This window comes from Lepeophtheirus salmonis, chromosome 11 (assembly GCF_016086655.4).
Source record: "Lepeophtheirus salmonis chromosome 11, UVic_Lsal_1.4, whole genome shotgun sequence".
NCBI lineage: Eukaryota > Metazoa > Arthropoda > Copepoda > Siphonostomatoida > Caligidae > Lepeophtheirus > Lepeophtheirus salmonis.
In genome coordinates, this window is record NC_052141.2 from 6,500,700 (window position 1) to 6,524,768 (window position 24,069).

The 24,069-nt window shown below is 33.2% G+C and overlaps 1 protein-coding gene and 2 long non-coding RNA genes across 3 annotated transcripts; 1 reads left to right on the forward strand and 2 right to left on the reverse strand.

Annotated features, from left to right (window-relative positions):
* Positions 1–3,380: 3,380 nt before the first annotated feature.
* Positions 3,381–5,623, reverse strand: LOC121126189 (probable serine/threonine-protein kinase DDB_G0267514). The gene is made up of 4 exons (XM_040721498.2): positions 5,347–5,623; positions 4,926–5,292; positions 4,044–4,207; positions 3,381–3,984 (listed from the first exon to the last, which is right to left on the reverse strand). Exons 1-4 carry the CDS (start codon positions 5,593–5,595, stop codon positions 3,793–3,795), a joined length of 972 nt encoding a protein of 323 aa, XP_040577432.1. The 5' UTR covers positions 5,596–5,623; the 3' UTR covers positions 3,381–3,792.
* Positions 5,624–14,837: 9,214 nt separating this feature from the next.
* Positions 14,838–16,491, reverse strand: LOC139906598 (uncharacterized). Its single transcript, XR_011782233.1, has 3 exons — positions 15,808–16,491; positions 15,615–15,754; positions 14,838–15,552 (listed from the first exon to the last, which is right to left on the reverse strand). It is a non-coding gene; the product is annotated as an uncharacterized lncRNA (long non-coding RNA).
* Positions 16,492–21,295: 4,804 nt separating this feature from the next.
* Positions 21,296–23,800, forward strand: LOC121126049 (uncharacterized). Its single transcript, XR_011782174.1, has 3 exons — positions 21,296–21,771; positions 23,012–23,466; positions 23,530–23,800. It is a non-coding gene; the product is annotated as an uncharacterized lncRNA (long non-coding RNA).
* The last annotated feature ends 269 nt before the right edge of the window (positions 23,801–24,069 follow it).

Below are 24,069 nucleotides of genomic sequence, written 5' to 3' on the forward strand. Positions count from 1 at the left end.
GGTTTATCAATTCTTGGGGGGGGCATTGCAGTAGTCCGGCAACTAATAAATCAGCAGTCGGGAATTAATATTGTACTCTTTATCCCTTGGCAATTGAAAGTTCAGAACACTTCTTCGTCCAATGTCCGTCCGTGCGGCTAAGAATTAACAGAGTGAAGAAGATAGTTCAGAAAAAATGGAATTGCAGAATCACGAAGAGTGATTGGGTACTGTCAATGGCGTCAAGTTACCCAGAAAAATTCAAAATAACAGCCTTGATAACAGAAATATAGTCAGTCATTACGCAGTAAGGAAAGATATTACCCAGTACCTCAAGGGATGAAGAAGATGTCAAGAGATCAATATCAGTAATGGAGAGTTTTGATGAGAATGGGATACTGTATGAATATATATGTATAAATGAGTCGAGTGTTGAAATTAGAATAACTACGATCCTATTCATAACTACTGTGTCTGTATCCAACATAATTTTTTTGTCATTTCGTCATAGTTTGTTTTTTTAAATAGTGATTCTGTGAGCATTTTTATTAGTTGAAGTAATATTGGATAATTTAACTACTATTTTTATAATGAGTATTTTACGTGAATAAATTGAGGTCTTAAGAAAAACATGTATACGTAGTCAGTAGCTGTTGTGTCTCGGTTGTAGCCATTCTCTTAATGCTAAAACTGTCATTAATGTCCTTTTTAACGTTGTAAATAGTCTGCCTGCTTGCCTTAGCCAAGTTTCGGATCTATATTGCTCTGAGTTCAGCGCGTAGTAGAGAATGAATATGGATTATTTCGTCTCTTTGTGAGGCCATTTTTTTAAGAGGGAAGTGTCAATACACTCCAACTTGTCACTTGACGGGAGGAAAGATTAATTCCTCTCTTTGTTGAGTGACCAGATTTCAACTACGCACCCGGTAGTAAGAACTTTGTAAATCATCAGGACTCTTCATCTATCTAGGATCTCTCAAAAATCCTCTATATGATCCTACACATATTTATCTATGTAAATATGCATCAGTATTCAGATCTTTCAGGAGCTAAATGGCCCTTAAAAGATGAAAAAAGTAATTATCTTTTTCTTTCCTCAAAGATGGAATAATAATTATTCTTAAATACATATATTATATTATGTATTTTAAAAGGTTCACTCTAAAATGATTGTGGTAAAAAGGTTGCGGACATAATCATTGCTGTACATGATAAATGGGAGATAAAATTTTGTGTGGGTAATATCATCGTAAACAAATTTCATTGCAAGCAATATATATATATGATTGTGAGTAATTTCATAGTAAGATAATATTATCGAGTCCAGTTTCTTTGCAGTTATATTATATTCGGGTAGTCAAACTATTGAATAATAACCACAATTCCACTACAGCTTCTTCCTCGAGCATCATTGACCCCTTCTAATATCCAAAAATGCACACAGCCATCCAGATGTACAAGTGAATTGTATGGCCCTATGGCAGTTTATACTCCATTAATGCAGCGTTTCTCTGAGGCAAGTACCCCTTTTTCTACACTATAATTAAGGTCGATAATTTTGGTAAGGATACAAAAGTGTGCGAACAGGAGAAAAGAAATACTATTGGTATCATTGTCCATTGACTAAAATAATAAACATCTTCCTCTATCAAGAACGTTATCAATTCCCACCTTTATTATTCAATAGGAGATACTGATAGTCGATAGAGAACTGAATAAAATGCCTAAAATAAGTCTCCTTCTTCTCGCCCAGGAATTTAGAAATATTTACCGGACGAGAAACAGATGGCTGTCGGATTTGTTGATAAAAATGTGCCTTTAGTCCCCCCGTCTAGAATTAAACGCCATTCATTATCCTCATGTAATATCAAGAGCATGGGTATTCATCTAAAAATTCAAGTTAATAATGAATACATCAAGTCATACTTTAACTCTGATCTCACAAACATGCTTATTGCATTCATTGCTCATCATCCTCCGTTTAATTTTTTTTTTGGAGTAATACACGGGTAAACCCATCCCTTCCCAGGGAACCATCATTAAATTAATGGAGGATGCTGGTAATGATGTCATTCATAGAAATACCCCCATTGTAAATTGTGAAGTTGAGATGATTTTCAGCATGTTTTGAGCCATCCAGACCATATTACGATCAAAGTTATCAATAAAAAGTATCACTAAATCAACTAAATCTCATCAACTGTTTTGAGTACCGTCTCTAAGGAAATATGTAATCAAATATAATTTTATTTATTTATTGAATTTTCACGTCACATCGTCCATTTTGGATGAATGAGCAACCAAGTTTTCTGGTAATGAAACCCCTTTTTTCACTAATATGAAGGAAAATAGTGAACTATTGGATGTCAAAATGTGGCCAACAAATTGAAGGACTTAATAGAACTTGCGTAGGAAAATTGTATACCTCAATTGCTTTGTTTTGTTATATATCTGTCCCTAAAATTTATTAAAAAGATGTGTTAAAAGTTTATTTCCATAGTTAAAGTTCCATTTATTACAATTGACCGAATAAGATATTTTTTTTTCATGGTGTCCTACTTTTCTCGTCCCTAATCGATTTATATATCGATTTTTTGTACAAATATAAAATTTCTTTGGGTGTTTCAGTACATATTGCTTGGATTATATTAAAATATAAGGGTTTATCATTGTCATCAAGTTGTATTCAATACACTTTTGAGTTTATCAATGTTTATAAGGAGTTTCTCCATTTTATGCAGTAGAAATATCTACTTCGAGCCTAAAAAATGGCATCACCTTCAACTATGATGCAATTTATGACGTAAATAAAAACTCTCTACAGATCACATTGTCCTTCCAGATCGTGGTGCACATTAACGTTATTGCGCCGAAGAAACTAAAATACCACGTTATAGTCTGTTACAGTATGAAACCCATCAACACTATTCCCATTTTCAGCCACCTAGCATACGTTTACCCTTGTTCGACGAAAAATAGTCAAATATTGCGTATGTTCCCATTGCTGGCTTCTATCTTTAAGAACCACTCGAATAATACTGAAACAAACGATCACAAAATTGTCTGAATAGATTTTTTTAGTACGAAATCTTATCTTTATAGCACAGTCCAGCTTAAAACGATCAGATTAATAGAACGCCAGAGACACATTACTAAATCCATCTATAGGAAAAACAATAGATTTCCTTTAATACACCTATGGTTAAAATATAGTATGTTTATATTATATATATTGCAATATAATAAAAATATTTAGTGCAAAGACATGGTCAGTTAAATAAGGAATAACATAACCCTAATTTTAAATTAATTTTGTGGAGGTTCTGTGATTCCCATTGTTCTTTGTAAATAATCCGAATAGAATAATATTATATGTATATTTATAATTGAGTTACATTCATTCACCATATTTTTATTTCCAAATTACAATCTATTTTCATTGTATTCCATGCCTCTTCTAACAATGATTGGACCCTTCATATTCACCTTCAACTTGGGCGCCTATGAGTCATTTTGGCTTCATCATAATGATTCTCAAAAATATAAAGTCAATAGTATTTACTCATCCATAAAAGGTATTGTCATGATCAGGGCACTCTGATGATTAGTCAAACTCTAAGTGTATTTATAATTAAACTCAAGGAATAAGTGAATAAATTCCCAAGATCATTTACATTCAAATGGTTTTCTTAATGAAAGTGAATGAGGGCTTGATTTGGCCTCTAGATTTTTTTTGTTGGAAGATGTTTGTGTTAATCATGAGAAGGTCTTATTTAATTCCAACGAAATAAATAGGACTTGGCTGAACTGTCTTTAGGCCTCACTACTTCGATACTGATGCCTTTTACGCTCTTGGATCCATTTGTTGAGGGAGTTGAGAGTAAAACGTGCCGTGGGACGGGATGAAGGATTGGTTTGCCAACATTTTTTAATGAGTTTCGAAAAGCCCTCAGGAATAACATCAGAAATGAGGGGAAGAAGGTATTTGGCTTTTAAGGAGTATATCTAATAAGGAAAAAAGCTTATAGTTAGTGAAGAGTTAGGAGTGATGTGGAGAAAAATACCTTTGCTATATCGCAACCAGAATACGGCATCTTTAATTCAAATAGTGCCCAAATCAGCATACCATAGGAGTACATGTCTACTGCAGGGGTTAGAAATTTGTTCAGGCCTTCGTTCAGCAACTCAGAGGCCATCCAGGCAGGTGTTCCTCTAATACATTCAATATCTTAAGGGGATAAATATATAATTTTTATGATTGTTTTGTAACGAGTAGGGATGGGCATTTTGAGGAGCGCGAGGAAAAGGCGGAAGCAAAATGTGTGGTAATATTGTCTTAAGACCTTTGTTAACATCATTTGACTTTTATATGATTTTGATGGAGAAAGTGTGTGACTGTTAGAAAAAATTCTATGTTTAAAATATTGTGAGATTACATTATAATGGTTTTTTAATTACCATAAAAGTAGGTGGGAGTTAATTATTCAGAATGAGAGGCTAACATCATGGCAATCTATTAAAGAATTGACGAAAAAGAAAAAATAACGACAGCATCAACTGTTTTTCCTTTTTTTTTTTTTTTTTTTAATTAAACCCCTTATTTTTCTTTACGTTCACGACAATGGATGGGATTTTTGTATAGAATAAAAACAAGATTGTTGCGTGTCCTCTTTTTTTCTTCTTTGTTCATTATTTATGAGATCGTTGTGTTGTTAACATCTTCTACTGAAGTAAGCATGCTCTCCTATCTTTGGTGTAAATTGTTTTAAAAATGCACAAAATATATGTATTTAAAGATAATTATGGGATTTCATTGCATACATCCTATGTAAATGTAGACCATTTTCCCCTATAAAGAAGTAATTCATTTTTTTCTCCCAAAATCATAAATGTCGGTCCCGCTTTCTCCTCTATGATATGCCTCGCCCTAGTTATGTGATACTTACACGACTCAGGATCATTTGATGGTCGGACTGGAAGTGCTAGTCCTAAATCTCCTAGCTTTGCTGTGATTACTCCATCCGTCTCTGACATGAGAAGCACATTACTCATCTTTAAATCCATATGCACCACAGGTATATCATGCAAATAAGCCAATCCATCAGCAACGTCCCGCAAAATGGACACAATGAATTGCCTATTTATGGATTTTTTAAAATTACAGACGTAGTCTTCCAAACTTCCCAAATTCATATTTTCGTAGACAAGGGAGAAATTATTTTCTGTGCCATTAAAAATAGCTCCAATGAGGAGAACCAGATTTGGATGATGAAGTTGAAGACTCAAAACGGACTCATGGATGAAATTATGTTTCTAAAAAGATGATATAAATGTTTTAATTAAGGAAGTCGACAGAAAAGAACTTACATTGGCCTCAATGTTTCGAGATCGATTAAAGCGCTTTACAGCCACTTCATTTCCATGGAGATATCCCTTATAAACATTCGAGAAACCTCCTACCCCAAGGATGATCGGAGATTCATCATATTCAACAAGGTTTTCCGCAATAATGGAAGTACATATGATTTTAAATTGACTTTTAAGCTTAAAGTCTTCCTGAGGATCCTCTGAAAAACTTTGTTTAAGTGTAGCTTTTATCTTGACTAGATCAACCATGGTTTTTTTTTTAGGTTATCTTGAGCAATTTTCCTTCAGGAATTGAGGTCCTTATCACCTTTGACCTCTCATTATATAGATATACATGACATATTGGACATTTCAATCCTATGTGTTAAATATTAATATAGAAAATTCAAGGATTTCATTTAATAATAGTTAAATTTTGTCAATCTGATATTTTTATTATTTCTTTTTCCCCTTCAACAGTCAGGTGTGATCTTTTTTATTTCTGCACACCTCATTGGTGCAAGAATATCATTAATCATCTCTTAAACTTTTATTATTTATTCATCTTAAAAAAACACCCATAAATATTTGAATGTATTGACTCATTCAAGACATCATTTTATTCAATTATTTCTGCCTTGACTTTTTATATTGAATGACGTATTTTTTTCCTCTCTTTGGTTTAATTTTTCCAAACGTACAGATTGTTCCTTGAGGCAATACATCTTTTTGAGCTGATAGTAGTATCATTTTAATTGAGCATCAAATTTTTGTCATCCACCAAACATTCTGAAGAGCTCAAGTCTCTTAAATAGTCAAACTTTAAAGCCGGCAGGTATCCTGTATAAGTTTGCCTGCACCTCACAATTTCTCTTTGTATCTCAAAATTAGAGACAACGACAGAGGACAGTTGAAATTCAATTATCACAGCCTTTTAATAATAAGGAAATTACTTTGGTACGTCAAGCGAAGGAACGTGAAGTGAAGAGGAGAATATGAAAAGAAGAAGGATCTCGACTTTTTCGAGTTATTCGGATAATTAGGATTTTGAACAGTCAGAAAATTAGATGGACGGTCTGCTTGCGGGCAGTGTAAAGCTATCATATTTGATTGTTTTTTTCATTTTTCTTCTTATTCTAGGCATTGAAAGACTATCTGTTTTTTCGTGGTTTAATATTTAAAAACTTTTTTTTAAATCTTTCAGATAAAGAAACTTCCTGACTTTTGGATACTTCAATTTTCAATGCATCATAATAAAGTGAGCATAATCTTTCTTCAATATGATGTCTACAAGTAAGGTAGAACAACTCTCTCTCGCTTCAACAATTGTTGAATAGATATGCAAGCTGCAGAGAGTTTCCCGGTGTTGGATGCTGTTGTATCAAAAAACAATTTCCACCAACAATCACTCAATAAACTAAAAGTAGTCTTTGCAATTTCCTACTGATTAAATCAATTGTTTCGGTTTTTAATGCAGGGCCACCAAGTAATTTGACTTCACCAATTCTCGAGACAAGTATGAGCGAACTTTTCCCCATGAATTAGGATTTCCAAGGGTGTCCATCAGTTTTTAATACCCGTGCAATTGATGAAGGTTTCCCGGAACTTTTAATTTGTTTTGAAATACTAGTAAGGCATTCAATACGATATTTCTAGAGTTGAGCATTACTTAAATTAATCTTCTTTACATAAGTGTTGCTAGCTTTAATCGATGCTGACCTTATTTATGTCAAGGCTGTGACTGAAACATTATTCCTGAGGAGAGACTCAACAACTTTGGGATTTTAAGAAGAACATGTGACCAGAAACTGGTAGCTTTAGATTTAAAAATTCTACAATGTTTTCAACCTTGGCACATAGTTAAATAACAATTAGAAAACAAGGAACGTAAGATTTTTTTTTTTTTTTTGCAAAATAACACTGATCGAAAATAAGAATGTACCAAAGCTAGATATTAGCCAATTTTTATGAAATTCTTGATTTAGGTTCATTATATGAAACCTAAAGACTATGCAAATGGCCAGCAACATCGAAAGAGGTTGGGGTAGGACGATCACCCTAGTATTTGTTTTTATTTACTCACTTCTTTTTAATATAAACAGCTGAACTTTAGCTAAAGACTCTCTTTGTTACATTGTTATTTCCTAAATCAAGTTGTAACATTCAAAAATTTGGTTCTGGCAAACATTTAGACAATTTTTCCTCCTATTTTATGAGTAAGTAGAGCGTGTGTTGAACGTTAATACAGAATCGGAAGTTGTGTTGCCGCACACTATAGCCCACAGGGGAAGAGTCAGTTTGTTCAAATGAATTTAAGCCAAGAAAGGAATTTATCTTTGAGCGCAGGATCCAAAATTGATCTCAATTTTCTCTCAGTCAAATGAATTCTAAATTATATAGAATTAAAATAATTGGTACCATTATCGTTAAGAGTCATTTTTTACCCTTAAAACAATCCCCAAATTAAAAGTAGGTTTAATAATACTTATCTCAACGTGTTTTTATGATAATATAGTATTTTGATTGATTCTGTATCTTGTTCTGAACTCGATATATTTCTATTTTTAGGATGAAAAATGATCCAAAACGACACTCTTCTTTAGACCCTTATAACTTACTCATAATATATAGTGATGAGGAATGTCATAGATTATATTATAGAAAAATATTAAATGTATAATTCAAAAAATATCCATCTCGAAGGATTTCTGCTCCGTTTTGTAGTCATCCCATTTACTTTGATGCATTACTTCTATCCCAGATATGTCCGAGTTCAAAGAACAAAGAGAAAAACTGAGATCAGTCTCGGATTCTGCGCGCTCAAAGATAAATTCGATTATTGTCTTCAATTCATTTGTACAAATCCCCCCCCCCACACCTAATTCTTCCCCTTTGTAATCAATAACTTGGAGTGAAGGAAGGCAAAGAGACTCAGGGTATAGATGTCAGGTGGACTCTTTATTACTTATTTTAATATATAGTCTAGTATTTGTGTAATGAAGGATTTTTGCAATTCAGCAAAATTTGATTATGTTATTTGTTTTATATGTTACTATGTATATTATGTTATTTGTTTTGATCATTGGTACTTATTTAAATTATAGGTCTTACTGTATCTTACAAGGTGTCATAACAGTGGGCCACCACTGATTTGGTTAACTGTTAAATTGAATCTGTTTCATTGTTGAAGGCATGAGTACTGAGTAGGTACTTCAAATATGGTTTTCCAGACACTTTGCCGAAAACCTTACTGACGAAAGCCACTTTGCCAAATGTCATGTTGTTGCACAGTCACTTTAGTAAATGAACACTCTGCCGATGGTCACTGTTACAGTGGTCACCCAGAGTGTCATAGCAGCTAGTACCGCCACTGATTTATCTAACTGTAGAATTTGAATTTGTCTTACTGTTGAATAAAAACATGATTAGGTACTTCAAATATGGCTCCCATACACTTTGCCGAAACCCTATTGCCAAAATTCCCTTTGCTAAACGACCACATTGTCAAATGGCCACTATTCTGAAAAATAAGATATATATTTGATGATGATTCATACTGAGCAAAAATTCAATGTTATCCAAACTTTTCTAGTGACTACATATCTTAGTATTAATAAAAAATGGGATGCTGAACCCCTTCACCTAAAATTACTTTTTCAACAATGAATGCGTGTTTTTTCAATCTATTTTCAAAGTGATAAGAAGAAATCATTAAATCATGAAAACCCTATTGTTAAGGTCATATTATAGGTCAAAGTTCAAATAAAAGGTATATTCTTCTGTATTTGTATTTCAGTTTGTGTGCCGTTTAATTCGATTCAGAAGTTTCATTTTTAAAGTTATGTTGCTGAATTTCAAGAGTTTCATTAAAGTTTCTTTTCTCAAGTGATACATAAGAATATAATCAATATTTTTCATCTGAAGAAAGAAAATTGTAGACCAACGAACTACTTCGGATACACAAACGATCAGAAATACTGTTTCAGTTGCTTTATATTCAATGTCAATATATAGAAGAAATATTATAGTATCAAACAAAAGTTACCATCACATTATAGTTTCCACTCCGTATGACGATTACCTATCAAATTGTATTTAATGATACTCTCATTATTTTGTCTAAGAACTCCTTCAATACATTTCGGAAATTCTTTTGGTTAGATATGATCAACTATCGAATCACATCAAAACCTTCAAATCTAAGAGCATATGTCCTGTGTCGTAGAATCCTTTTGTTATTTGAAGAAGAGCAATGAATTTTACATTTCAGTCTGATTTAATTGAAAGGCCTGCTCGGAAGTATCTAAGATATCTCAAGGATCTATTGTTTTCAAATCAAGAATAACTTTCCTCATTTTCAGATCTAATTTATTGTATCAAACATTTGTAGGTGTTGCTAATCGTAAGAAAGATTTTATTAAATAGATATCTATTAATACATATTAATATTAGATAAATCACGGAAATCACAAAACATGGGTAAGCCTTACTCTAAATTTTGTTCAAATTCAAATGAATTGATTCCCTGGTTTACTGTTCAGGAATAAGATATTAGTAATACAATAGTTTAGTTGTTTTTGTCTGCTATAGTGTTGGCTCATGGATCGTCAGAAACTCAATATATATTTTATGCTTATATCCAGAAACAAAGTATAGAACGTTGTTCTCTGCAATAGATGCAATTGTTTCCAATTCCTAAGGCAGTCTATTCGTCTAGTCAGTAAGTATGATTTCAAAATTAGAAATGACCTTGTCCCCAAGGAATTCCTTAATTTGAGTCACATCCATGTTTGAAAATTTCACCTGTGATCAGGCAAATCTTTTTTTCTAGTGGACCCCATTGAAACATTGCAGGCAGAACATTTTCAAACTCCCCCGTTTACAGGAGGTATTCTGAGAGCTCTGGAACAGCCAATAATGTATTCTTTGTTGCTAGGAATGTTTCCAGACTGACAAACAACACAGCTAGCCAGGTTATGCATCTAGGCTCTGTGAGCAGCGACCTTATACCTAATAATTATAAGGCAACCCGATGCTACATAATAAAATTCATTTTTTATAATTAGATTACTTTTTCTATCCCAATATCATCTTCTTTTTTTGGTTGTTGTAGAAGTCATTCGACTAAATTCCCTTTATAATCTGTATTCAATATATATTCTCCCTCAGTACGTTAGTACAATATTTCGTTTTTGGTTAATGTTTTTTCTTCTTTTTTTGGTACATTTTCGAAGTGACAATTTATATCTTTAAAACTTTGAAACTTGGTGAATTGATCTCGTTTTATGAAAAAAATCAATTGATTAGCAAAGAAACAAACTTTATTTCCAAAGCGCAGGAATCTGGTCTGATCAGAATTAAATGTAGCCTATCAGTTATAACTCCAAATTCGTTACAACTTTTATCTTATGATTAAAATCTGTATCTATTTCTGTTTTGGCCAAACTTTACGAATATGATTTTATTATAATATATAGGGGATATACTTCTTGAACATTGCAGTTTGTTGTAAATAATCAAACATTTTATGTTATAAAATTGGAGTAACATGATTTGGAGTTATAATTACGTAGTATTGGAGCACGAATCATCATCAAACATATACTGGGTGTCCCGAAAGTCTTGACCGGTACCTTCGAGGGTTTTTTTCGAGATTTCAGAGACTTTTTACGCACACAAATATTGCGTAAATATAAGTTAAAAATCGTTTTCAGATTAACAAGTTTTGTTTCAATAACATTTCAAAATTCATAATTGTTTTTGACATGGAGGCTAAAAGACATGAAGTAGCTGCTCTGCTTCGTGCAGGAATCAGCCACAAGGAAATATCTGGGGCCACCAGCATGTCTGCCAGCACCATTGGCAGGATCAAGAGGAGGTTGGACAAGGGGGAAGGCCTTGAAGACAAGCCTCGAAGTAGGAAACCTGTCTTAAAGGCCACCAAGGCCACTAAGAAGAAGATCAGGACCCAGATCAAGATAAACCCTCTTCTGAGCATCAGAACAATTGCCAAGAAGAACAACATGGATAAGACTACTGCTGCCATCATTGTCAAGGACATTGGGGGCAAGTCCTTGGTCCGCACCACCCGTCCCATGTTGTCCATGGCCAATATGGAGGCCAGATACATCCGATGTAAGAAGATTTTGAACAACATGAAAAGCTATGGGGACAGAATTCTCATTTTTTCCGATGAGAAAACTTTTACAGTGGATCCAGTCTTCAACTGCAAAAATGATCGCTACATTAGCCTTAATGGTTATGTGGGATCTGAGAAATATGTGTCCATGACCAAGCACCCAGCCAGCATCATGATGCTTGGAGTTGTTGGCTCAGATGGTAAAGCCATGCCTCCAGTCTTCTTCCGAGAGGGCTACAGGCTCACCTCGGAGGACTACATCAAGGTGCTCAAGACCAAAGTGGTCCCATGGATCAGGAAGGAGTATCCTGGCAAGAAGGTGTGTTTCTAGGAGGATGGGGCACCCGCACACACAGTCAAGAACACCCAGAAGTGGTTTAAGGAGAATGTGGAATTCTGGCCTCAAGACTTCTGGCCCCCTCCTCCCCCGACCTGAACCCCTTGGATTTCAGCATCTGGGCACACATTGAGAGGCAGGCTTGCAAAAAACGCCACATCAGTACCAAAGCTCTCAAGGCCAGTATCACCATGGCCTGGGCCATGATGGACCCCATCTACATCAAGAACACCTGCTCCTCCTTCCGTCCCCGTGTTGTGGCTGTTACGGAAGCTAAAGGCCAAATTGTTAAAAACATATTATATATTATAACCAAACGAAGTTTTTTTATTAAAAATTTTTCTCTGTATCTCTACTTTTAGTCCTTGTAGATCTTAATGAAGTTGGAAGTTAGAAATCAGTCAGGACTTTCCGGACACCCGGTATCGTATTATTTTGTCAATTTGATCATTCTGCAATAAGGTTTATAACAAAGTGTCACCATACGTTCAAATACATTTGGAATCTGTGTGTTAAATGGCTGCTATTGTTCAAAACTCTCCATTATAATGCACCTTCTTCATAAAATGACACTATAATACATATATACATATGTATATTAATAATAATTAATTCAAAAAACTATAGTAATGTGTTAAGTAATTACTTGGCAAAAATACATTATTGGTTAATGTATAAATACTTGTCATTTTTTCATATTTTTACATGGAATGAAAAAAAAAAATCTAAGAGGAAATTTTGTTCCCATATCCGATATTCAAAATTTTATATTATTTTTATGTTGATATAATTAGCATGTAATTAATAAATGCATTTAAAGTATAAGTATTTATTACCTGGAATTTATACAACAAGGAAGTAATTAGTAGTTAATAAAAATACATTACTTAAGAATATAAAAATATCTTTATTACTTTGAAAGCCACAACTATAAAATATTCACTCTCTATAATCAGTAAAAATGATTATTGGTTTCGAGTCTTACACGAACTTGAAAAAAAAACCTAGACTATTTTATGAAAATTATTCAAAGTTTCTCGAAATATTATCAGAAAAATTCGCCTAAACTCAATTTTATTTGAGAATAAATTACTCTCTTTCGTAGGTATTTCTACATTGATATTGAGAAATTACTCATGAATACTTATGGAAGGTATTTTCGATTGTCTTATTGGTGCTTAGTGTTTCTGCTTTATTAATTAACAAAAAAACAGTCTCTGGATTGCAAAGAAGTTTCTTTCATTTTGTCATGGTCTTATTTACAGCTGGGAAATTATACCGGCAAAGAAGAAATATAATCGAAACTGATGCAGCTACGATGAGTATAACTACAGAGTCGGGCTCCAAAAATTGTATTAACATTTAATAGCAATTTTATCACCTTAACTTTCACTCTGAGGTTTTATTACGCTACCAAATGACATCTGTAACAAAAATAAGCAAGTTTAATTTATTCCATGTCTCTAAATATAGAAATATCGAAGCGACAACAAAAAGGTGTCCGTACAGAGAAGGCTACATATACTCTTGACCTCTCCGTCCACACTCTCTTTGAAGCCAAGAAGCCAATCACAGCACACATACACCCAAGAAGAACCAAAAATTCTACAGCAACAATATTGCTGACTTCTGACCTGCCTCCATGTGGCCTCATTTGGACCTGACCTCCACTCCCTTGACTTTGCAGTTTGGGACGTCTTAGAGAATATTGTAATTCCCCACCTCTTTTCCAAATTTAGATTAGCTCCGAGCTGCCATCATGAGAGCATGGTACATTATAGACACGGCTTTTATCTTCAAAAAGCCGCCCATTTGTTTGCCGGTGTGTTCAGGCGGTTATTACTTGTGAAGGAGGATATACTGAATAAAAACAGAGTTAAATAAAGGTAAACATATCACAAATCGTTTTTTTGTCGTCTTTTCTTGATTCCATAAGAATCAATCTAGTCACTGCAAGTTTTGGGTATCACTCTTTATAGATAGGGATGAAAAAATTGTGAAAGCCTCGATGGGACCGTTCCTAAGACTTGACTGGATCGAATAAATAAGGACCAACCCAATTGTACTTCCTACTATTATTCATCTTATTTTTACAAAAGAAAATTGAAAATCTCTATTTAAATAAAATTTAAGATAAAAAATTATCAAGGATTCAATAATGAAGTACATTCAATTTTGATTTAATGTATTTTAAATTATTCAGTATTTAGTGTCTTTATATATATATATATTGTAGATTGATTAGTTGGTTTTATGCTCTAATATGTTAAGAAATATATTTAAAAAATGGAATATTTCAATTTCTAGACATCATCATTAAAAAAGAGGTTTGTTGAACACTGTTTTTGATTCTTGAAATTTCGCATCAAGTCCTTTTCATTACCAAAGTTTCAACTTTCAAGTTTCCATGTTGTAAAATTCTGCGAATTTTACAACGCTCGTTTTGTTAAGTTTGAGCCTATTATGTGTGAGGCTTTTTCTATAACTTCTACTGTTTTTGGGGTAGGGTGCCGGAGGCAAGGTTTGCCCAGGGCGTACTAACAGCAAGATCTCCGCTGAGTCCAATCGAGTGTTAACTAATTAGGTACAGGCAGTCATTATTTTAAATGAACCAACCAATACTTTTCGTAACATTTATACATTTTTAAATCACAAAACCTATCATTATGTTAAAAGTATGAATAGAAAAATATCTTTGGTCTAATAGGTGGTTGATCAAAGAATAAGGGATACATAATATATCATTCGTATAGTTGATAATATTGTAGAGAAAAACGCGTGCGAGGAGGAGGGGGGAAAAAAGACATATGGTATCATTGTTTAAAATACGGATGTGATTATCATCTGCCTGCTTTATTATGATTTTTGAGGGTATAACGAATGTATTTATTAGCAAAATGTTTAATGAAGATATACTACGTATAATTGACTTCGACGTTTTTATCCGTTACAGTAGATTTGAAAACGTCACACTCCATGAAATTGTAATTCATTATGAACCTTATTCTCAGAATAATAGCTAATGAAACGACAAAGTAGAGTATTTGAAATATATTTGAAGCTCAAAGTTTAAAAAAGAAGGCTTTAATGAAATATAATCTACATACTAAAAAATAAACCATTAAACATTTAAGTTAAATATACAAAATTAAACAATTAAAATCATATAACTATTAATAATAAAAAATTATAAATAAAGAATATTGAAATAATAGATTGATCCAGATAATTTTTTCTTGTTCTAACATCGGAATTCAGTTAAATATGTCATAACTTTAGGTTGCAATACACAAGCAAGACGTGGAGTTTAATCAAAAAGATAATCACCCCTCTTCTTCATGTGGAAGTTGCTATATACAATTGTACACAGGATAGATATATCTCTACCGATGAGATCTAACTAATTATTAATAATAAAGTAAATGTCAAAATCATAAAATTAGACAATAAATATACTAATAAAAAAATGTTATAAATAAATTCATCGTAAAGATTTAGAGCAAAAGCTAATTATGTAGTAATGTCCGGCGATATTACTCCCTATTAAGAGCATCAAAAAAGATTTCCCCCCCGTTATTTAGGTATGCTTATATAACAACATACTATTATCATGATGGATATACACAATTGTTAATTATAATGCAACACCCAATGTAACTACCCTCGTTGTTGTGACCATTTAAACAGTTGTTTTTGCCTTTTATGAGTTTTCTGAACACCATTTCTTGGAGCCCATCAACCATAGCTAAGCCTTAAGTGATAAAAAATTAATATTTAATGACTATGTAATATTGGAAAACCTAATTATCATACCCAAGTCTTAAAAAGAAGTAAGTAGTCTCAGACAAACTTGTTGCAAACCATCCAAAGCTACTACCCCCGTTGTTGTGACCATTTAAGCAGTTGTTTTTGCCCTTTACTGAGTTGTGTATCATAATTCTTGATATGTTTAGCTAAAATAGAATCATATTTTATGGTTAGATTTAAAAAAAAATTGAATACTTACTGTGAGATAGTACAAAATTCAGAGTTCCATTTCGATATTCGTAAAACTTTTTACTGATAACTTGATCGTCATTTGGTGTGGATGACTCAAAACATTTTATATGTATTTCTATAAATGACATCAGTAACAACATCCTCCATTAATTTAATGATGGTTCCTCGGGAAGGGATATGTTTACCCTTGTATTTCTCCATAAATTTTTTGAACGTAGATGATTAGCAATGGATAAGGTTATATTACATACAATAAGCATCCTTGTGAAATCAGAGTTAAAGTCTGACTTGATGTATTCATCGTTAAATTGATTTTATAGATGAATATCCATACTCTAGTTATGAGATGAGGATAATGAGTGGCGTGTAATTCTAGACAGGGGACTAAAGGCACATTTATATCGACAAATCCGACAAACCATCTGTTTCTCATCCGGTAAGCATTTTCCAAATTCTTGGGCCTCCATTTTCAGAAATCCAGACAGAAGGCGACGTTATTTTAGGCATTTTATTCAGTTCTCTATCGACTATCCCCATCTAATATTATTATATTAATATTGAATAATAAAGGCGGGAATGATAACGTTCATGATTGATAGAAGAAGATGTATATTATTTAATCAATGATGCCATAAGTAATTCTTCTTTTCTCCTCGCACGCTTTTGTATTCTTACCAAAATTATCACCCTTAATCATTCGTCATCATTAACTAGAGCGCTTCTATGTAATTTTAAATCATTTAGACTTCAAAACATTCTTCAAATTATGAGAGATACAACGTTGATTTTTGGTTTCTTTTTTTATCATGCCCATTATACAAACGAGCATGTGCTCCTAACTAGTTATATCCCATACCCTAATAGGATCAATGATATTGGCAGGAGTGTTGATTAAGTTGGAGGGGTAGGGCTTTATTGGGGTTGTCCTGATAAACTCATTTTTTTTGACAACTTTTACCAAACTAATGGTTGTGTTAGCCCTAGTCATAATGTTCTGCGTAACCCAAATTGATATTAAAGTTATTATTGCATACTCTTCAGTATGCCACATAGCCACATCTCTATAGCTTCAGCCCGAATTTCCAAGGCAAGGACATAAGGGTCATTACAAGTCAAATCATCGAATTTTTTTTTTAAATTTACCCCATGGGGCTTCGATTTTTTTTTCCATTTTTAGATATGTTTTACCCCTTACTGTAAAAACTCTTCTGCCAAAATTTGAAGTCATTACGATGAGGCATTCCCGGGTTATTGATGTTTTCGTTAAGGCTCAATTTCCAAATATGGACTGTTTCACATAAGAACTCGTAGAAAAAAACTAAAAAGTGACATATTTGATCATTTTTGAAATAGAATTTAAAAACAACGACATTAGAACACTCATAAATGAAGGCATTACCTTCAAAAATCACTATTTATGTTTCAGTGACTGCATCCTCCTCTGCGGTCCATATATGTATAACAAAAATTTTTTTTTTACAAATTTATTTTCAATATACTTAAAACGAACTATTTGGAAATTTTGGTGTTTGGGAAAAGTCTATTAAAAGTAAAATTAACAATTTTCCATCAGGTTAAAATTTACTCAAAATTTTCACTTCAAAGGATAAAATCAAAGTCATTTCTTCAAGATGTTTGAAGAAAAATTATCTGTTTGAAAGTAAATTTGTTTCTAATTATATATTTAACTTGTAACATATGATGAAAGTCGTTTGTCATAACATTAAAGTCACAAGCATTGAAACTTGGAACAAAATAAAATAAATTTTTAACAACGAGGAAGAGCACGTCGTTATCCTTATTATATTGTGCAACCTTTCCTCCGAATAGAAATTGAAAAAAAACCCGAAATCATCTGGTAGTAAGCCAAATAAGTCAATCATACCAAGTGCTACATATCTTTTATATACTCCCAGACTATCAACGTCACAATACTTCTTCGCCTTTTTCAAAATGATTTTTATATATATTTCGTAATATTTAAAATCTACATTGTATTCTATTCGATACTATATTAAAATATTCCTTAGGAATATTCTATTGAAAGTGTAGCTATAAATTTGTATTACAATATGATAGCCAAAATTTATTTATATAAATAAGAAAATGGCCAATCTATATATTAAATAAACGACGAGAGATCAACAAGAAATTGTATTCTTGTTCTTTGGGAAACAGAGCATAATTATAGAATAACTTATTACTTTGTGTATATATGAAAAAGAATAAATTATGAAATAGGCATGACGTATCCAACGAGAAAAGGGAATCGACAGCTGACAACAAAATAAATGGCGTATTTTTGTGTTAGCGAGGTAACACCGTGAGAGAAGGAAATAAACAAGGATGATGGGCAAGAACTCCTCTCTGGATCCATAATTTCTACCCTGAGCCCAGAAGGACTTACAATTATAACTCTCAGGGTTACGTTCCTTAGATTATGAGCACACACAAACGTTCAAACAGGTTTTGAACAGAATTGAATGAAGTTAACTACTGGGGAATTAAATATTAATGACGGTTTGTATTACTATATATATGAGTAATTATATTTTATTTTTATTTTCTACAAGTTCTTTGAGAATCATGCACTGAGTAATAATTTAAATCTGGTCCTGATCTTTGATTATTTTATTTAAACTATGATAGTAATAGTCTCCCTCTGTGGTAAAAAAAGTACAATTGGAAAGTACAATTTATCGACTTTCATACATTTTTTTTTGTTTAAATTAAGATATTAGCATTTAAAACCTTCAAATGATCATATGAGTAATGATTACAATGTTTTCGTTTATTTTCGGAAGTTTTAAAATAATATTTAGCAACCTCTTTCATATATTTTTTTTTTTTTATCCTTCTTTAACATATCAAGGATCAATCATTAATTAATTATTCATACTATATCATTATGACTGAGGCATGTAGTATTGCTGTTATTTATAATTTAAATTGCCAATGCAAAAATAATTATTTAAGGGAAATATTGTTATTTATTTAATCACCAAACAATATTTAAATGTTAGTTTGGATTGCATTCAATAGTCCATTTAAATTTAATCATTGACAAAATTTGCAAAGGTCTTAAAAATGTAGATATTTCATTCATAAATTAGGTTACAATGATCCGATTTGAATAAATTGCACCAATTGAGAACAATTAAAGGACTGCTATTCGGATATACTCTTCAGATATGCTCTTCTATTCCTTTGCAATGAAGACTTTAAGCTATTGACATTGTGATGATAAGTGCGACCATTTCTAGCCTCCACATGCTGCCATAAACTGAAGTCAAGATGATTAAGTTTTGTTCTTGATGGTCGCCATGATCAAAATCATGTTCCCTTGAGATATTTTATCAAGGATACTTGATCTACGTTGCTGGTATGTGCAGGGGGGCCATCCTGCATCCAAGTACAGATCCCTTAAACATAAGTAGCCTCAAGGAGTAGAATCACTTCTGGGATAAGGAGATTTGTGTATTTGAATACATTTAGTATGTCTTCAATAAATATTGGAGGGAAAGATTCAGAACCAACAAAACCTAACATTATGACTCTGGAAAGTTCTTTGGACTATCCCACATACTTTACTTATGTTGAGCAGACCTGGCCAATGTATATAGTTACCTCTTCGTACTAGAATTTAAGATCTTATACATGACAAACATCTTTACACCATTAAATACGATTATCTTTGATGTATGCTGATTTTTGAGACAGTTACAAATCTGCCAGCAATTTTCAACATTCAATTTACAAGATTTTGCTCTTTTCAAGGCTTTTTAAACATGAATCTTTATTCATCAAGCCTCACCCATTGTCCTCCCAGCGATGTTATTGCATCTGGCAAGCTTTTTTGCACTAGTTGAAGGATTAGATTGAATAATAGAGTTTATCTCCTTGATCTGAGCCTCGGTACAGACTGTGAGGGGTCTTCAACTCCTTCTGCCTGTTTTGAAGCTTCCAGTAGCTTCAAATTTATGTTAATGAAAGTGGTCATATGAACTACAAAGATCTTGGCACTCATTACAAGTTTATCTCTATCACAAATCCGTACGTATGTTAAAATGTCGAATTTAGTACTAGTAGAAGAGGAGGGAATGAGTATCTTTTTTGGAAAATAATTCCAAGATTGAAATTACAAATAATTTCTTTAAGATGTTTTATTTCGAATGCTTTGTATTATTCCTAAAGGTTTCATCATTCATCTGAAGAAAACATGAAGCTAGGATAAACTATAGTTGCGGTATTTAACAGAAGAGGTCAAGGAAATATATGTCAAAACATCATAATACTCCGTTTCCATCGAATAAATATTGGAAATATGGGCATCACTGAAATTAGGAGAAAAAGTTGAATCAAATAAAGTGAATCATCCCCTTCTGATCTCACTCACAAGCCAGTATGACGCATATGGAATATTTTAGAATGATATTTATATATGTAAAATATTCAGCTTATTTGCACAGATTATACCGTGTACAGGGTGTCCACAATAAATTGGAACTACTTTAAACTTCATTCAGATCCATAATATGGGTATTTGGGGTTAAATCATACTAATATAAAAGATTGTGTGAACAATACACTATAACTTCCATCACAATTGTTTTGACAACAAACAGTAGTCATCATAAAAACAAGCTAGGAGAGACGCCATCCTCGAATTGGCTCGCGCGGGACACAAGCCCTCTGCTATCTACAAGCTTCTTAACTACCCCAAGACCACGGTGTACTGGGTCTTCAATTCCTGGGAGGTTGAGGGGAAGGTCAGCTGCAAGGCCCACAACATGAAAAGTGCCCCAATACGCACTCCCCGCTTCCGTGAAGGCCTCTGGAAGTACATCAAGGCTTCGCCGGGAACTTCCTTGTCCAGGTTGGCCAAGAACAGTAGAGTGAGCAAGCAGCTGGTCTCCAGGGCTGTGAATGAAGACCTCGGGTACTGGTCATACCGAATGGCTAAACAACACATCCTCACGGCATCCATGAAGGCCACCAGGCTCACCAACGGTAAGCGTCTCCTCAATTACCTGAAGAGCCATGGAGGAAGAATCATCTTCTTCTCCGACGAGAAGAACTGGACTGTCCACAGAAGCTACAATTTCCAGAATGACAGGTGGCTTGCCAAGGAAAGAGAAGAGGTCCCTGTGGTCTTCACCACAAAGTTCCCGGCTCCATTACGAGGGAGTGGAATGCTGTCGATTCTGCGGAAGTCATCCGGACATGCAAATACTTTAGAGCAGGATGGAGAAGATGGTGGCTGCTGAGGGAGGACATGTTGAATAAATTTATTGTTTAATATCATGTTTAACTTTTTCATATTAACAAATACAATCCAAATTCCATTTTCATCAAGCAGGTTGTATTTTAAGATAGTTCTAATTTATCGTGGACACCCTGTACACATTAAAGTAAATAATGTTAAAACAAATAACAAACATGTGTTACAACTTACGAGAACGTCGTCAATGTAACACCATGACTAAGATCCCTTTATTGTTTTCGAACCTTTCCCCGCGTTAACACTCACACAATATATGTAAAGTATGAGGCAACAAGTGCTCATACTTTGCTTTGTTCTTTGCTCACGTCATAGTACGGGACTAAGAATCCACAGTTCATGCTCAAAATCCTCAAATTGGACCAGGAATTCAGGAGATGAAATCAAATCCTGGCTCTTCAGTATTGTCCCATCATCCAATTCCGTCTCTCACCGTTGTAGTCTAGAATTTAAAAGTGGGAAAGACTTTGATAAACTCAGAATGATTTACTCGTTGCCATCAAAAATAAAATGGAAAGCAATTGATGATTATAAATTAGATGGATGGTTTTATGGACAGACAGATGGATCTGGTAATTTTATGAAAGACCGCACTTATTTCCTATATCCAGACTTCAGAACAGCGCTCATTGGTACGTTTGAGGATCAAAGACTCATTCACGGAGTTGAAACAAAAGCAAGTCACTTTAGGTAATTATCATCAAAGACTATATATATCTATGGTCAGGGGTGTATAAAAAGATTTTAAGTAATTTTAACGCAAACATTTTTGCTGGCAGTCATCTTGCTCGCAGAATTTTACCCTCTGGAAATTTTTACTAGATCAGGTTTTGAAGCTCTAGATATTCCCACACCTTGCTATGTTGTTATATTATTGGTTCGGACAGTAAAGTTGTATTTAAATCATATTAATTATAAACGTCGTAACCTTTAGCATGACACGCAACCTTTCCTTCAAAAAGAAAGAGAAAAAAGCTTAAAATCATTTGGTAATCCTCCAAGTAGCTCATCTATTTATCAATTTTGAAATCTCAGACTATCAATTATTTCTCCTCCATTTTAAAAAGAATCTGATATATTTCACACTATTAAAATCCTATTTTATTTCATATGGTATTGTAATATTGCTTGGTAATACTTTAATAAAAGCGTAGCTATACATTTGGGATTATTATAAATACAAAAATTGTACAAACTCGATATGAATTGACCACCAGGAATTTCTCATCCGAAAATAGAGTAGTTGCTTGTCAGCTGCATTTGATTCTGCTTCTTTTTCTCAGTTCAATGTTTTTCATATTGAATAATTGGATTTGAATTAGTTCTTATTCAGCTCTGAACAATTATTATTTTTTATTTTTGAGTAATCATTCTATTTGTGGGAAGAATTATCTAACTACCAATTGATTTTAGGGCATTCTTCTTATTTCTTTTCGGATGAGAGGTTGCAAGATATAATAAAAGTAACGACGTCTCCAATGTTATTATGATTAATATTCTTATTTTAACTAATAATTATGTTTTAATAGTAATAACAATGGGTTATTTAATGTTTCGGAAGAATCAGTAATCAGTAAAAATATAAATTTAATCCAAGTCCTATTTTATTGTTGTCCAAACTTTGGGTAAAATCTTCATCAAATTCAAGATAAGAATCCAACTAATTTTGATTTAGAATCTGAATTCCAAAGTTCAGGTACGCGAAATTACTCGAATATTTACTCGAGATTTAACCGACCCGGATCTGAGAAAATGTAGATTCCTTCTATATTAGGGGTGTAGTACGACTTTTAATTTGGCCGCCCCCTACGATAAAGACTTAATGTTGGTTCTTGTGCTTCTTTTAGGATGTAAAATTATGATCGTTTTTCGAATAGGCGTTACTTGCCAATCTCTACGCACACATAGTTTTAATATTTTGAAATTACAGATGCAGAAATGGAATCCTGGAGTTAAAATTCTCTCAACCAAAGAATGATTCTCCCATATATAAACATATAGAGAGATCACGTCATACTCTGAGTCATAATCCTATCCTCCGCGATCCTTTAGAAAAAGAAACGTATATGTGGGATCAGGTCGTCTCATTCCAGAGACATCCCATCAAGATTCACTCTTTGCTAAACGCAATATACCCCCTTTTAACCTCATTTCCTATTACGGAGGAAACTGGGAGGACCTTTCTACGCCTCATTATCAATCCAACATGACAATTGATGAGATGGAAGAGCGATATCAATATCTCTTGACATTTAATAAAACTCATTTGATTGATATTCCACCTGATATGTCGGATATCCGAAAATATAGATCAACCCTTGGTCACAAAGCCAATCATCATTTCCTGGGAGCAAATGCTGCGTTTGAATATACAACCCACCCAGTGTAAGCTAAAAGTGAGGGATTGATCAAGCCTCAACTAATATTTTTTCATTGATATATCAACAGTTATGGTTCAATTCGATGTTTGGAATCTGTAAAGCAGATAGAGCAAGGAGAGGAAATCATAGTCAATTATAGGTACAACATGCACTCACCAGGTATACCAAGATGGTATGAAAACTTATATAAGAAAATATACCCTAATGGAGAGGATAGTCATGATAGTCAACCTTTATAAAACATACCTATTTATACTGATGAAAATCGTGTGTATTTTTTTAGCCCTTCAGTTTTGTTTGGAATTGGGGTAATCTGAAGAGTAAATTTTATTTTATAAGCTGTCGGTATTATTATTTAACTCCTGAGAACTTATCTTCCTATTCTCAATTATATTCAAAACTTGACAGAACATTAGTGATTTCTCAAAAAAGACAGAGAGTAACCTTGAGGGTTTGTTGCGGAGTGATAGTTGTAAATTCATGTCGGACTCAGAGTAGAATTGAGGATTGACTATTTAAAATTCTTACCAATGTCCAGAGTATTTTTATTCTCTTCTTCCTGAGTGTTCACAGCTGATTGTAGATGATCTAATAAAATCATATGACA

Coding starts and splice junctions, on each gene's coding strand:
- LOC121126189 (XM_040721498.2), bottom strand. CDS start 5,595: ATGGTTGATCTAGTCAAGATAAAAGCTACACTTAAACAAAGTTTTTCA. Junction 4,208..4,925: donor ATCAAATGATCCTGAGTCGT/GTAAGTATCACA, acceptor TATCCCCTTAAG/ATATTGAATGTATTAGAGGA. Junction 3,985..4,043: donor CTGGTTGCGATATAGCAAAG/GTATTTTTCTCC, acceptor TTTCCTTATTAG/ATATACTCCTTAAAAGCCAA.